The 16,798-nt window shown below is 38.9% G+C and overlaps 1 protein-coding gene across 1 annotated transcript in view; it reads right to left on the bottom strand.

The window, feature by feature from the left end:
• Window positions 1-377: 377 nt before the first annotated feature.
• APOLTP (apolipoprotein lipid transfer particle homolog) overlaps window positions 378-16,798 on the bottom strand; it is a 345,964-nt gene continuing 329,543 nt past the window's right edge. Inside the window, exons 55-61 of the mRNA XM_088466926.1 lie at window positions 14,888-15,072; window positions 12,646-12,848; window positions 12,062-12,224; window positions 7,800-7,909; window positions 6,940-7,062; window positions 6,533-6,674; window positions 378-597 (exon numbers count right to left, since the gene is read on the bottom strand). Coding sequence (XP_088323052.1) covers window positions 593-597; window positions 6,533-6,674; window positions 6,940-7,062; window positions 7,800-7,909; window positions 12,062-12,224; window positions 12,646-12,848; window positions 14,888-15,072 — 931 coding nt within the window. The 3' untranslated portion in view covers window positions 378-592. The remainder of the gene's footprint in view (window positions 598-6,532; window positions 6,675-6,939; window positions 7,063-7,799; window positions 7,910-12,061; window positions 12,225-12,645; window positions 12,849-14,887; window positions 15,073-16,798) is intronic.

The following is a 16,798-nucleotide window of genomic DNA, read 5'->3' on the forward strand; positions in this document are numbered from 1 at the left end:
CATACCTAAAGCTGAATAAAATAAGTGTAATTCCAGTTTTGGCAATTAAATTTTTTTTAAAGGTTTTACAGCATATATTTTCTCAATATTGTTTTTTTTTATTTTGAAAAAATTTTTGTTAATGCATAATTTTAAGATCTAGTTCTAGTTCTATGTAAAAAGATCATTTAGAAGACAATATTTTTTTTTCTTAATTATCAATTTTTTGCTTTGTTTGGTTCGAAAAACTGACTTCACTGCCGTCATAAACGGCTATTCATAGAAATTGCAATTTTGCTTTATCACTCATCTCCAGTCATGCCCTTAAAGTTAAACCTTTCATTAAATGAGTCTGTTTCATATGAAAAAAAATATTTATTAAAAATAAAAATGTGGTACAGCAGAACACTTGTAGAAGGGTTAAATATTAAATACATTAATTTCTCTACCCTGTATTGATTCAGTTAGTTAGGAATGAGTTCATATACCTTTTGTAAATATATCACGTTCTTACAAAGGTCACTTATAGGCGTTTAGTAGTGTGTTATTGTTTCTCAGAATATCAGTATACAAGAGATGTGACAATCGCTGCTCCTGCGGATGGGTGCAAAATTTACACTGCAAAGAAAATGAAAACAACATTAGTAAAAATGTAAATGTTAGAGTGCTTAATTCAAATCATATTTTGAAGTACTGTTAAGTGGCTGAGATCTAAAGTTATTCTCATTCTTACAATTGATGTCTCAGGCATTTGGCTAAGTATACCATATATATATATATACAGTCAGGTGCATAAATATTGGGACATTGACAGAATTTTCATATTTTGGCCTCTATTCACCACCACAATGGCTTTGAAATGAAACAAACAAGATGTGCTTTAACTGCAGACTTTCAGATTTCATTTGAGGGTAATTACATCCAAATCAGGTGAACGGTGTAGGAATTACAACGGTTTCTATATGTGCCTCCCACTTTTTAAGGGGCCAAAAGTAATGGGACAAACTAAACAATCCTAAATCTAACTTTCACTTTTTAATACTTTGTTGCAAATCCTTTGCAGACAATTACAGCCTGAAGTCTGGAACGCATAGACATCACAAGACGCTGGGTTTCATCCCTGGTGATGCTCTGCCAGGCCTCTACTGCAAATGTCTTCAGTTCCTGCTTGTTCTTGGGGCATTTTCCCTTCAGTTCCACTTTTTAGCCTTAAAAAACTCTTTAAAAAACTCTTTGGTTGCTTTTGCAGTATGCTTCGGGTCATTGTCCATCTGCACTGTGAAGCGCCGTCCAATGAGTTCTGAAGCATTTGAATGAATATGAGCATATAATATTGCCCGAAACACTTCAGAATTCATTCTGATGCTTTTGTCAGCAGACATCATCAATAAATACAAGGGAACCAGTTCCATTGGCAGCCATACATGCTCACGCCATGACACTACCACCACCATGCTTCACTGATGAGGTGGTATGTTTTGGATCATGAGCAGCTCCTTTCCTTCTCTATACTTTTCTCTTCCCGTTACTCTAGTACAAGTTGATCTTTGTTTCATCTGTCCATAGGATGTTGTTCCAGAACTGTAATGGCATTTTTAGATGTTGTTTGGTAAACTCTAATCTGGTCATCCTGTTTTTGTGGCTCACCAATGGTTTACATCTTGTGGTGAACCCTCTATATTCACTCTTGTGAAGTCTTCTCTTGATTGTTGACTTGGACACATATACACCTACCTCCTGGAGAGTGTTCTTGATTTGGCCAACTGTTGGGAAGGGGTTTTTCTTCACCAGGGAAATAATTCTTCTGTCATCCACCACAGTTGTTTTCCGTGGTCTTCCGGGTCTTTTGGTGTTGCTGAGCTCTCCGGTGCGTTCTTTCTTTTTAAGAATGCTCCAAACAGTTGATTTGGCCACACCTAATGTTTTTGCTATCTCTCTGATGGGTTTGTTTTTGTTTTGATTTTTTAGCCTAATGATGGCTTGCTTCACTGATAGTGACAGCTCTTTGGATCTCATATTGAGAGTCGACAGCAGCTGATTCCAAATGCAAATGTCACACCTAGAATCAACTCCAGACCTTTTACCTGCTTAATTGATAATGAAATAACAAGAGAATAGCCCACACCTGTCCATGAAATAGCTTTTGAGTTGATAGTCCCATTACCTTTGGCCCCTTAAAAAGTGGGAGGCACATATAGAAACCGTTGTAATTCCTACACCGTTCACCTGATTTGGATGTAATTACCCTCAAATGAAATCTGAAAGTCTGCAGTTAAAGCACATCTTGTTTGTTTCATTTCAAAGCCATTGTGGTCTTGAATAGAGGCCAAAATATGAAAATTCTGTCAATGTCCCAATATTTATGCACCTGACTGTATGTGTGTGTGTGTATATATATATATATATATATATATATATTTATTTATTTATATAGGCAGCACAGATGGTGTAATGGTTAGCGTTACTGCCTCACAGCACTATGGTCGTGGGTTCGATTCCAGCTACGGCCCTAACTGTGCGGAGTTTGTATATTCTCCCTGTGCTTGCGTGGGTTTCCTCCAGGTGCTCCGGTTTCCTCCCACACTCCAAAAATATACTGGTAGGTTGGCTCCCAACAACAATTAACCCTAGTGTATATGTGTGTGCGCATGTGTTAGGGAATATAGAGTGCAAGCTCCATTGGGGCAGGGACTGATGTGAATGGACAAATATTCTCTGTAAAGCGCTGCGGAATATGTGTGTGCTATATAAATAACTGGTAATAAATAAATAATAAATAATATATTAGAGTATTTTAACATTTTTAGAGGCATATAAAAACCGTACTGGTCCTGCTCATTACACTATCGGTGGAGGTCCCTGATGGCCACTAAGTGAAACGGAAACCTTATGGGCGTGTTGTGGGAGTGTCACAGGCATGTCAGTGACAGGTATTGTGTACACTGATGCTAGACTGCTCACACTGGAGGCCATACTCGGACACAGAAACTGCACCTGCCATAGGGCTTGTGAAAGTTTACATGTTACGGCCAATGGCGCACCTAAAGATGCACCAATCTGTATTTCTGCGTCTACGGACGCGGACAGTGGGCATCTCATTCCTTGCACATTGGGATGCAGGGATGTATACCAGGGAAGCACTTTGTAATGACATTTAAATAAAGTCGCAGACCGGGAACGCCAATAGACACTGCTACAGGTGCTTCTGCATCCACTTCTATTCAGGCGCAATGTGCGGAGTGTTAGAGAACACTTTAATAGTGGAAAGGTGGAATCTCTCATCAAAGTCCAACTTTCTACCCAGTTAGCACCACCCTGTAATTAAATAAACTTTTTAGATTTTCTCTTAATATACTGCTCAATTTAGCCTTAGTTATGGATTAAATACATCATGATATTGAAGGTAAAAGGGGACTGTTTATTAGTTGTCACTTTTGTGTTCTTGCCTTTTTATTATATTGCTTGTAGTGCACCTAAAAACAAACCTCTCTACCAAAGGCTGGTGGAGATCACGTAGTTACCAATATTGGGAGGCCTTTTCCACCCCAGTGGTACCAGAATAATAGTCAAGGGTCCTTAAGACTTATAATGAATAAAAGACTGCCTAAACCCTTCATTCCCAGTATATATTTTGTTTATTATTTTTTTTCTTTCTTAAAAGTACAGGAAGGGACCCGATATCCACCATCTATGAGCTGGTGCAGAACTGAAGTCTGTGGCGGAACAGAAATGGCTGTGCACAGGAAGGACCACCCTTCGAAAATGTCTATACTGTTCTACAAGTGTCCCATACTGACATTACTTTAGCTACCATATTCACTTAAATGAACATGGTCATCCATTTATTTTTTTTACATTATTTTAACTGTGAGTGTTAGAAAAAGACTTGTGTGTAACCATTTCTTCCTCATTTTACCTTTCATTATATCCCACCACTGTTTCTCACAATGGAAGCAAACTAATCTGGTAAACACATATTGGGGCTTATTTGTAAAATCTGCGTCTGTGACAGCCTGCTCACTAGCTTACGCTAATGCAAGAATGCGCCTTTGCATACTACAATTTTTGACTGCATGTGGAAGTCTAACACCCCCCACTGGTTTTACTTCCACAGTCACAGCCATCACCAGTAGTATCGGGACTTACATCAGTTCCGTGCTCGGTGCAATAGATCCAGCTGAAGCAGATCTATTGCACCGAGTCCCATCACCCAGACCTAGAGTCGTAAATAGACTCTTTGCCCTGGGCCAGAAAGAGCACACGATGCCCCTCATGACACACACACTAATATATATATAATCCCTAATATATATATATATATATATATATATGTACATATATATATATACATGTACACATACATATACATACTGAGAGACGGTACTCTTAGGTCTTCAAATACATCATTCTGCTTGTCAATGTTTCAGTGTGTACAAACACCATCTTCAGGACAAGTTATGCAAAGATAAATGAAATAAACCTACCTGTGTTTGTACACACCCAAACAGCAGGATGTATTTCTAAGATCTAAGAATGCTGTCTTTTGCCTGGTTCCCCCATTTTTAGACGTCACCTGGGCATTTCTAGAAGAACATTTGATTGAGTGCCAGTTATCGTTGGATTATATATATATATATATATATATATACACACACACGCACATTTCCAGAACACATATACTAACATTCAGAACACTCCAAGAAAACAGATTTGGATGCCAATCCTCTTATACCACATTTTTTAACTTCATTTGAGAGCACCTTGACACATTATCCTTTATTTTAAATCACACATTCCTTAGCAGTCACACCCAGGCAGGAAGGCTCTTTGAAGTACAGGAGAATATGTGCACCTTCATTCACAGCCTGCATTTTTAACACACACATTTCTCAACACTGTCATTCTCCTTAATTTACAGCACACATTTTAAAATACTGTCTTACCCAGGACTTGAACCCATCACGTCTTAGTTGGCAGTCAGACACACATGGAGCTATTTGCTTCTGCATAGGAAGTCTGTGAATTCTACTATATGAAGCTAATTGCCATTGTCAGTTTAAAACCTTTGCAACTAGGCAGATCTATTTAGTGTGCAGCCACACATCCAATCACCTGAAGCCACACACTACATAGATCTGCTCAGCTGCAGCCACACACTACATAGATCTGCTCAGCTGCAGCCACACACTACATTGATCTGCTCAGCTGCAGCCACACACTACATAGATCTGCTCAGCTGCAATGGTTACTTTATACTGACAATTATAAATAGCGTCATATAGTTAGAATGTGCAGATTTCATTTGCAGGAGCCCATAGCTCCATGTATAAGGTTTAAAATGTGTGTGTCAGATTAAGGAGAATGTAACTAAAGGGTCACTTAGGGCTGTAAGGGGAGGTGGCCAGGCAGCACAGGGAACTGAGGGATAGTCTGCCAGGGAAGAGATAGGACGGGTGATCAGAAGCAGAGAGGAGATGCTGGCGATCAAACAGGAAAAAGTAAAAAATAAAAAATTGATAGGTGCCACCGAACAGCTCCCTCTGTCTTGTGGTGCTCTGTGCCGTGGCACATGTCGCACCATCCTGGACATACCCATGACACTCCCAGGAGACAGAAGAGTTTTATATCGCTCAAAAATGCCCATTTCATGAAAAGTGTGGTCCGTCGACAGACAGATCAATCCATATGCACTAGCAATCTCCGTCCGTACGTGGATACCTGTTTCTGGCGCATGCGCAGAAGCGGATTTATATCATTGGCACATGTGCAGTATACTGTGAAGATCCGTGCGTATTGTGACTTGCGTGCAAGAATCAGCCCCATTATGAGGAAATAGAAACAGAAGCGGGAAGAAAACAATGTAACAAAACTAGATAAAGGTAAGCAAGCAGTAACTAATCTTTAATTACATACTGTAGATAAATGTATATTCAGCAAAGTAAAGCAAATATTTGAATTGTGCTTTGTAAAGAGTAATGTGCATATGTAAGCAAACGAATGAAATTACACAGTTAAGGACGTTAGAATAAGTTAGTTTGTTGAGTTTCATTCCTACAGGGAGAACTTTCTATTAACAACAAAGTGCATTTTGTGATACGAGCTATAGAATGTAGAACAATGATGTTATAGTAGAGGCTACGGCCAATTAGAAAACTCAGGTACCAAACAGTCACTTTTAATGTGACAGTCATGCACAACTATACAGTGAACAGCAAATGTGAGACTATGAAAAACAACTGCAGTCCCAGAACTGAGACAGATACAATCGGATGCACTGCTCAAAGAGGTTTTTCTTCAGTCTTATAACATACACTTCTGTCCCATCCCAGAGAGGTCATCATGGTGTCTCCCAGTCATCTAGTATCTGCGATCAAGTGCAATATAGCTAATGTAAATTAATACATGGACTACACATTGAGTTTTAATAAAATGTAGTTTGCTTACACATTGGTTCATGGTACTTTTATCTGTGTACCAGTTACATAGAGAGAAATCTACTAGCAAATGGCCTATTTAATTTATTGTTATTATTATTTTTATATTGATTACTCACCACATTGGGAAGGGATTTCTATGGGCACATGGTTCCTATTGCATAGATGGACATATGCAGCCGCCAAGTTACAGATGGGTTTAATATCATTAGAATCACAGATATCTTCCACACACATGCTGTAAAATGGAGCAGGGTGAACCTGAGGGAAGAGATGCACAGATATATCAGATTTATCGGTATGTGTTTATTCAGAAAGGGTCTGTCAGGCCAGTTTGTTGATATGTGTCACCATCGCATGCTGGTTCCAACCAACCGTTGCCAAAATGTAATTTTTCACATACCAGGTCCAAATGGACAATACAGCCGATCAACTGCGAGTGGCCATGAGAGGAGAATATCGTTTAAGCACATATTGCTTTTATGATATATTGACTTGTGTTAGGACAATAATTCTATGAACTTACAACTTTGAAGCAGTTTCTCAGTACAGAATGAGTCCCCTGGAACAGCGCTTTGCAAAACTTTTGATGTGGTGCCATAGGACAAGCCTTCATCTTCTTTCTTCCAGAACTACAAGGGCTGTCAACCTGGAGAGAAGCGGATTAATATATATTTTAAAGAGCAATCACATTCTTCACCCCCTGCTGATATTTCCTTTCTGGAGCAATTCTATTAGAACATAATGCACAACTGTATGTTGATCTACTGTACATTATAATAATATATAATATATAACTGTACAGAAATTAAACAGATAATATTCCTCCAATACCTGCAGTTAATATACTGTCGTTCAGGAATAAAAATAGAAGCAGCCATTTTGTTGACTGAACAAATATCCATGAGAACACTAGGAACAAGTCACATGATGGATGCATGAGACACTTTGTGCATTATTGCGTGCCTCATGCCTCAGTAGTGACACTGATTTGTAGTGAAGTGATGGGCTGCACACTTGGGTATTTTGATTCAGCTCACAAAATGGCTGCCTTAACTGATTGTAAAGAATTTCTATTTAACTGCTTCTAAAAATAGTGGACACAGGTTCATTTTAATGCATTTTTATGCTTAAACATGAAATAATAGTAGGGATAGTACATACTGGTTCCAGTCATACACCCTATACAATAAGATGAATTTTGAATCACACTATGGGGCCTATTTTATCAAACTATTCGGCCCTATAAATAATCCAGGAACAGCATTTTTTGCATTATTTGGGTAAACCTTAAAATACTGTTATATCTGAAAATACTCTTCAAATCAACTGTGATGCACACTGATACCCCCATTATACAAGGAGCATACAGTATGTAACAATTACCTGCCACTTCAGTGAGAAATCATGTGTACTGTTTGCACACGTGTGGTCTGGCAGCAGAAGGTCATTCCTGGCTTCATTGTCATTGGTGCCAAACAGCCCAGCAGACACTCCTACAATTACAAGTAAAATGCTGGGAAATAATCCTGTACAGGTCACAGTGTTAAAGTGACATTACACAGCCATTTTCTCAGAAAATGGAATAAACTGCATTGGAAAGAAAGGGACTTTTTAATACTTATTTTTATCATGTTTTTATGAGTTACCAGAAACCCGATAATACCAATCATTGAGGTCATTTTAAATAACACAGAGTAGATTTATTTTTTTATTCTACAAACAAAATGAATGGGTATCACATTATTATGCCTGTCTGAGCTAACAAAATAATGTCTGCATTACCTTATTGGATTGAGGATTTACCAGTCATGCAGAATTAAAAGTAAAATGAGCTAGTTCCATTTATTAAACTCATATAGCGGATAATGTTCTCTTTACTGTATTTAGACTAACCTATAATTACTGCAATAAAAGCAAAACGTCCCCTTGAATTGCAACATACAGTACTTCCATACAGCATGAATTAATAGTCAGCGAAGTGAAAGATTTATACAATAATTGCATAGCAATGGATAACAAAATATACTTAATGCTATACAGAGATTAATGTAATTAATCTACTAAAGAAATATGCTGCGAAGACTAAGGGGATATCTACTAAAGGTCATTTATACCACTTTAATTAAATTCCCATACCAAACTGGGTATCCGGACTATAGATAGATAGTAAAAAGATTGACAATATCTAGACTCCAGATGTTAGACAGTCAATAGGTCGACAGGGACAAAAGGTCGATACATTAAAGGTCGACGTGGAAGAGGGTTGACAGGTAGAAATGGTCGACATGGTCATACAGACGACATGAAAATTGTTGGTGCACAAATGGTCGACACATTTTCTTTTCATTTTGTTAGGTTTAGGCACTTACCGGAGGGTTAGGGCCTTACCCCGACAGTTAGGGTTAAGCACCAGGGGGGAGGGCTAGGTTTAGGCACTTAACGGAGGGTTAGGGCCTTACCCCGACAGTTAGGGTTAAGCACCAGGGGGGAGGGCTAGGGTTAGGCACTTACCGGAGGGTTAGAATTAGGCACTAGAAGGAACTGTCAGGGTCAATAACCTATCCTGATGGTTACCGTTATGCACCAGGAAGGAGGGTTAGGGTTAGGCACCAAGGGGAGGGTTAAAAACAACAACAAATGTGTAGACTATTTGCGTGTTGACCATTTCCCAGTTAACCTTTTGACCATGTCGACCATTTGTAACTGACAACCTTCTTCCTTGTCAACCTTTAGTGTGTCGATCTTTTGTCATTGTCGACCTATTGACTTTCCAACATGTGGTGTCTATTTAAATATTGTCAACCTTTTTACTGTCTATTTCTATACCATAACCACTATACTGTAGTGGTACTGACTGCAGGGTACCGTCTCAGGCACCCTACAAGCCACATGCAGGTGTTGTTGGGTAGCAATAGTGCAGCCCTCAGAGATCTGCGCCCTGACCACTAACTGATCACTATACTGTATACACACAAAAAATTGAGAGTTTCGAAAATAAGCGCACTTGAGGGTTAGAGTATAATAATCGCTATTTTAAACATAACATTTTATTAATAATTCCTTAAATTCTAAATTGATTGGAGAGCTGACCAATTCCAAGAAGCAAAAAAATTTTTTAATTGGTAAAGATTAGTGAAGAATAGTACAGAAAATGTGCATTAAAAACAAGGCTATGCACTAATACTATGCTTACAGTTTCTTGTTTGTTATCAGACAGTGAAGTGTGGTAATATATTAATATTATTAATAGAATCTCATCAAATTATCTAGATTATGTCCCTACATGTATTTATAAAGCCCTGTCTGTATAATGGTATAGGATAATATATCCTTGTATAGCCTGTACTTTTTGATCCAAACAGAATATGTATCTGTTTTATGTTATATCAAACAGTAATTTAATACCCCTTAGATAATGTTCATATTGCTGTGCTGCTTAATTTCCAAAGATTTATCCCTTGGTATTCTTCAATTGCATTCATATACTTGAGAATACAACTATCAGTGGGAAAAGATATTGCAATCATTTTGTTATCATGTATCTGTCTTAGATTTTGTCATTTGTTTTACAGTAGGATGTATCATTTTATTGGGAAATGTTCTCATTATTATGTTACAATAGGAAGCGGTTTTCTGTCCCTTGTAATGTATGTATGATTCTTTATCATATTACGCAATACTGTATGCATTTCCTTCTGATTACGTATTACTTGTTTTCAATAAAAATAGCTTGGATAAATGAAAAAAAAAATTTTGTTACAATTTGTTGCAACGTTATATTCACAGAATAGAGTGCACAGTTTTAACCAGATAGCTAGTGTGACAGATAAATTATCATTCCAATTTCCTTAGCTGTTATGTATAATTAAAGGAAAGATTCAGATGGTCTTATAGTTCTAACTCTAATAGTATTTATACCTATTATGTCAATAAAGATAATCTGCTAAAGAGGTCGATAATACTCAATATTGGAAGAGTATTAGTTTTATTAAAAATACACTTTCCATAATACCAGTTATCTAGACCTTAGTGTGTTGGTAAACTCTCCCTTATATGGGGAATGCATTAACAGATATTCTCTGTAGCATTTCATCAATACATAACATTCTAGTGTGGTACACGGTTAGCTCTGACGCCGGGTGTCAGAAACCCAATGCTAGGTTAGCTCTCTGTTCTGTGGATTATATTGTTACATTAATAAACATATTCTTTAACATTCCATTAGCATATAGCTAAATGTAGAAAACGGTGGATCCGGTATTTTACTGCATATGGTTATGCAGTTACATGGCTCTTTGTTTAATAGTTAGACAGGCGGCATTAGTGATGCATAGCGTAATATCGACATGCGTTTTGCTCACAAGCTTTCTCAAGCATTGTGAGCGAAATGCACACCAGAGTTACGCTATGTAAACGAAACTTTTTTTTAATGAGAGCACATGTTACCTTGAAATTTCTTTGCGTAACATCTGTGATTTTTCCACTGATTTTGGATACTGCGTGGAATTTTTTTAAAAAAAGATGAATTTTATCACGGTTTACAAGACAAAAACATGTGCTCTGAGGGACCTCATCCCAGGTTTTGTGGACCAGTGAGCCTGCCAAGCGAGCCACAGCAGAAAATTATTATATAGGCTTCTGTTCTGAACAGACTTAAACGTCATGTATCTGTCTGCTCTCAACCAACTTCCTAGCTTTAGCCAATTCCCTGTAAACCAGGAGTATAACAGGAGGTCTTTACCTAGCAGGCATTAGAAGGTTATTGGTCTCCTCCAGCCGATCACATTGTGGTGTCTATTTCAGCAATTCTTGTATTGGAAACACCATTGTGACTCCTGTGTGCTGCACCTTTGGATCACCCTATCCTGAGCCTTGCTGCCTTGTTTGCGGTGTGTTCCTGAACTATAGAGTTGCTCCGAGCTTGCTGCCAAGATTCTGAAAGCTCAAGTATTTATCTGTCTAGTTAATTCCTGGCATAATATTATTAAAGTCTCCTCATCCACAAATTCCTGTCTGCTTTTCCAGAAATGTTTCCATGTATCTTACCATTTCCAATCCAATCTGTTGTGATGTCAGGCCAGACACATCGAGCGGACGATTGGTAAGTGTGTATAGCTGACCAATCGGCAGCTCTGACAGCAGATCAGTCAAAGTGTGTTCCCAGCTTAATAGATCTGATTTGCATTTTGACCTGTAAATCACTAAAAATGTTATGTCTATTTGTGCAAATTGACTCTTGGTAGTTACCCCTAAGCATGATAAGATAGAAAATGTTAAAGTATATTTTCTTTCTCATTTAAAAGAACCACTTGGCATCCTTTAGTATACAAAGCTATTACAGTATATGATATTGTTTAAATCTATATCCATCTCCTGTTCACACTGAAGTTAATTCATTAAAAATCAGTGGCTACAATATCACCAATACTCTTTGCACTTACCCTTTAAATAGGGGTATGATATTTGGGAAAAGGAGCCATCTACGGCTAATATTAGAAACAAGGATAAGTTTATAGTTCTAAAAATAGGAATAGACTCTCTCTCGGATCTTGGTTATCAAGCTGTCATTACACTACAAATCCCAGCTGGGAACACTCCTTATATAACCCTGGAAACTCCACAGGCTGTCTTTATATGAATCATACCGTGATGCCATCCGTCCAGGGTAAAGCTGCAGACATCGTGGTGAATGTCACATGTTACAGTTGCTCCCTCTTGATTGGACACCTCTATTTTGTTGGAATTTCTTTTTATTGATATTCCGTTTTTGAATGTAGGAAGATCAAGGCTCTGACAGTTCTCTTCTATCTATGGAGAATTGATTAAACCAACAAGGTATATTATATGCATCATTTTTAGAGTGCAGGATATTTATTAGTATTATGTTGAGTGATTGAAACTTCCTATTTATCTGTGTGGACAGAATTAAAACATAACCTCAAAAGGACATAACAAAAGCATTCAGATTACCTGCCCTAAGTGTGAGGAAAATGTACCTAACAGCAATAAATTATACATAACTTGCAATAGGTCCTATTATGCCTATATCTCTGCAATGTCTATAACAAGATTCATATTAAAGGGACATTATATTTACCAATATCTGTTCTTTCTAGACAAAATAAAATATTAAACTGTTAAAAAATAAAAAGTGCACAATTACGCTGATGCCACATAAATACTATAGTGAAGTAGAAACTTATAGACAGTTGGAGAGTTACAGCCTCACCTTTAGTCCAGGATAGATGTCAATAGCGACCTGGTTCATTTCAACGTGCAATGATCTCTGCCCACCAGTGCCCTGATTCAGTATCATGGTAAATGTATTGTGAACAAAATCTTTAGCCAGCAGGATGCTACATTTTGAAGACAAGTCAACAATGTTTCCATCAAAGGTTATAATGTGCTTGTTTCCAATCAAGACAGCGTGATCTAGTGTCAAAACAGATATACAACATATCATTCAGGTATACAATAATGTTGAGGCAACAATCTAAGTTTTATAGCCCACATTATGCTACATATTGAGCCCGATTCAGAATAGTATGCAAACCCGATGGCTTGCGTACTACTCTGATGTTATAAGATCGGCGCATGCGCAGGATCGCAGTTCCCCAAAGCTGAAGGCTGACTGGCAGGCTGCAGCCGTTTGGGGGCGGGGAGTGGGCGGGGCCAGCCTCCATTCAAGAAAACGGGGGCTCACACTTCCTGGAAACGGCTATGAAGCTGCGAAGGGCAATCTAAGTAACCTCAGGGTAACTATTGCTGAAGGTCTCTCGGAAGATCCGATCCTGCATCTTAGGACGCAGCACTAGCATCTGTGATGCTGTCAAGAGGATGCGCCTATTTACATCAGACGCTTCCTCCAGCAGCATTAGCATAGTAGTTGTACGGTATTGTACAGCCACTTCCATGCAGCTGTGCAATACTCTGAATTAGGCCCATTGTTCATAATCACTCATTTGGATGCATCCACCTTGTAATAATAATAAGAATCAATGGGCGAAATTCAATTCAAAGCGATGTTGAATAGCCCCAGGAGGGAGTTCCCAAAGCTATTCAATTCAATGTGGTGTTTGAGCGGGCTAAAGGATTTCTTCTTGCACCTCCCCCCCCCTGGGGATGCGAGGAGAAATACGACAAAAGTGCCGGGTGCGCAGCTGTTTACCTGTTTAGCGCAGTGCTAACAGCCATGCTAACAGAGAATGCCGGTTCTCGCATCTAAACACCCAGGTTAAGTCACGAGAACCAGCATTCTCCAACATAACAGCACGCTGAATTGAATATCTCCGGGAGCTCCCTCCCGGCGCTATTCAATTTGCGTTCAATTGAATTCTGCCCTATGACACTTAATTTTTTATAGTGTAACTGTTAATTTATTCACAGTGTAGACAAAGGGCTAATAGCAAATATTTAGTAATTTGGGTAAAGGTTAAACAAGTGCTCATGTGGTATTCAATAACCAGAGTGACTGACTCACATTTCGGTCTGGATTAATTGGTGGTGTGCTGCTAGACCAGTTCTGTTGGTGGTTTAAGATGGCCATACAAGTTGCAAGTTGGATTGCCAATGTTGTAGATTTAGACTACATTGCTGTAAAAAGCATGTGGCCTGCCAATAGTTTGCTTGAAAGGTGATCTATCTAATGGCCTCAACCTGCCTGTGCACTTATCGACACTAGCAGATTGCAGTATAATCCTGCCCTGTGTAGAGCGGATCCACCCAAGTATGTGACCGAATTGGTCACAGGGTTTGCGGTTTGCCACTCAGCCTGAGCAACATCATCTACTTCTGTTGTGGCAGCTTTAGGATGGAGCTAGATGCTGCATGATATGTCATAGTGAGCAATAAGAACCAAACTGGCCAACCACATCAGCACCTAAAGAGCCTTAAAATATTTGCCTACAACTTTGGTGTGACAGAGTGCTGTGGGTGGATAACTTTATTTTCATGACTGAGGTGTTGATTTTTTTATAAGAGGGTACAAAATAGTAGGCATTGCATTTTAATACAACAAACATAATTTTCCTTTAACAAAATAGGGCTGCAGATCCTGTATTAAACAGAATATTGTACACTTTGTGCAGTAAAAACATTATGTTATTAATGCAAAAATGTGTACATTAGAGAGTTATACTTTATGACAGTTACGCAACAGCAACACTCTAAGGGGTAAATTTACTAAAGTGAGAGTTTTAGAAGTGAGTTTTAAAAGTGATGTTGCCCATAGCAACCAATCAGATTCTAACTATTATCTTCTAGAAGGTGCAGTTAAATGGTAAGTAAAATCTGATTGGTTGCTATGGGCAACATCACTTTTCAAACTCACTTATAAAAACACTCACTTTAGTAAATTTACCCCTAACAGTGCACAGACAAGAAATGGAGGAAGGCTAATCAAACTGGACAACCTTTGCTACAGAAGAACCATATGTGGAACTACTTTACTACTTTTTGGTTAGGTCACCTACACTCAAAAGGACTTTCCATCATCCTGTGTTTGAAGCGGTAGTATTCTGCTACCAGATTGACACTGTATAGATCTCTAAGAGACTTCATTAACTTCTCCTCAATGATGTAATGCGTGACATTTACAAGGTCTGTTAAGCGATATTCCATTGGCAGCACAGGGAAACTCAGCCTCACAGAGCAATTACTGCAGAGGACAAGAAAAAGACAATTGATATGTTATTTGTTATAAGCAAAAATATCATCATTTCGAACAAAATTCATTATTAACTTTTTTTTTAATGTTTTGCTCTGTTCCTTAGTTGGCGTTATTAGAACAATGCTGTGCAATAAACCACTGCAATGATTGGTAAACAGGCATCCCTATAGAAAATATACTATTGCCAGTAGGCGGTTACCCTATTACATACTTGTCTAAGTTTGGGACATCCTCTCCGGGGGGGCTTTGGTGTGGAGGTTCTAATGACTAGTGCAGGAAAATTTGCATAATCATGCCCCTCCCACTCACCTCTGTGTAATGCTGTGATTCACAGCACCACGCTGTGAGAGCCCGGGAAACAATGTCACAATCCACCTTTAATTATGTAATCACGCCCTGCCCCTCCCATTTCACTAAGGTAGTAGGCGGGATATGGGAGGGTGTCGTGCTCTCCCAGGGTTCCAGCAGAAATACCTGACATTTGGGAGTCTCGCAGACATTCAGAAAGAGCAGACTAGTGTGCACTATTAACCACTTAACTGGCATGGTCGCAAGGGATGTGATTGCAGCCAGCTGTGCTTCAGCTGACAAGGTCGCATGCGTCCGCCCCACCACGCTATGTCCCCTTCTTTTTAAAGATGATATTAATTTTGGATGTTCAGAACGGATCTACTCTGAGTGCTCGGACCCCAAGCAGTGAAGCAGCAGTCTGAGCCCACCAACATCACTGTTGGAATCGGGCCCTAGAATTCCGTACCAATGGCATTCTGGAGCACATGCATCGGGACAAAAGTGCGAGGAGGGGAACTTTGTTTGCCTCCAAACACTATTTGGCTGATCTCTGCAAGTGCCTAGCTAAATAAGACATATGAATACATTATATTGCATGGACAAACAACAGTTACTGTAAGTGGAAGTGAATGTTTCTCCCTTCTGAGAAAGGTCAGCAATATATATTTATCACTAATGCTGTGCTCCAATTTACTGAGAACCTGACAACATGTTACATTTCCTGTTACTAGCACAATTATTTACCCTTGGACTGGAGTGAAAGAAATGTAAATGAAAGCCTGCCGGATATATAAGCTCAGGTCTTTATAATATTCCACAGGAGTGGATTACAATTACAAGGTTAGGCTCAAGGAAAATATCCAGCTGTAGAAGGTACTTGAGAACCTCATTTAAATATGGAAGGGTATGATATGCCTCCTCCTGGTACAGTAGCTGCAGTTCAACCAATAAACATACATTTGTCTATTTGCCAAGACAAAGTGGTAACTGTAGCATGCATGGCAATCGCACACATGCATTCACTAATCTAATAATATTACCATTACCCATGACTATGTTTTGCCTGTATAAAGCACGTTCCATCTCCATGTGTAGTGCACACACAGCAATAATAAAATATGAGTGCAATTTCTTAGTGAGTGGGAATGAGATTTGCAGCTTTCTTTTCACCCATTAGATTGGCATAAGTTCTTTGTTAATGCCTTTGCTAGCTCTGTCATAAACTCAATACAAGGTGTTTTGACACTGGTATAGGTGTCCCCTCTAGCCAAAATGTTCTCCAGTGTTTCTGACAGATGTTGGCATTGCAACTCTGCTGAGGGTTCGGCGGTTCACATTTGGTGGGAGTGCAGAGTTTTGAGCTTCTTTTGGGAGAAGGTTATCTCCCTTTCCGCATCAATCCAGGGTTGTGCAGTCCCTTCCA

The sequence above is a fragment of the Taudactylus pleione genome, unplaced genomic scaffold, assembly GCF_031769625.1.
Source record: "Taudactylus pleione unplaced genomic scaffold, aTauple2 ptg000066l, whole genome shotgun sequence".
Taxonomy (NCBI): domain Eukaryota; kingdom Metazoa; phylum Chordata; class Amphibia; order Anura; family Myobatrachidae; genus Taudactylus; species Taudactylus pleione.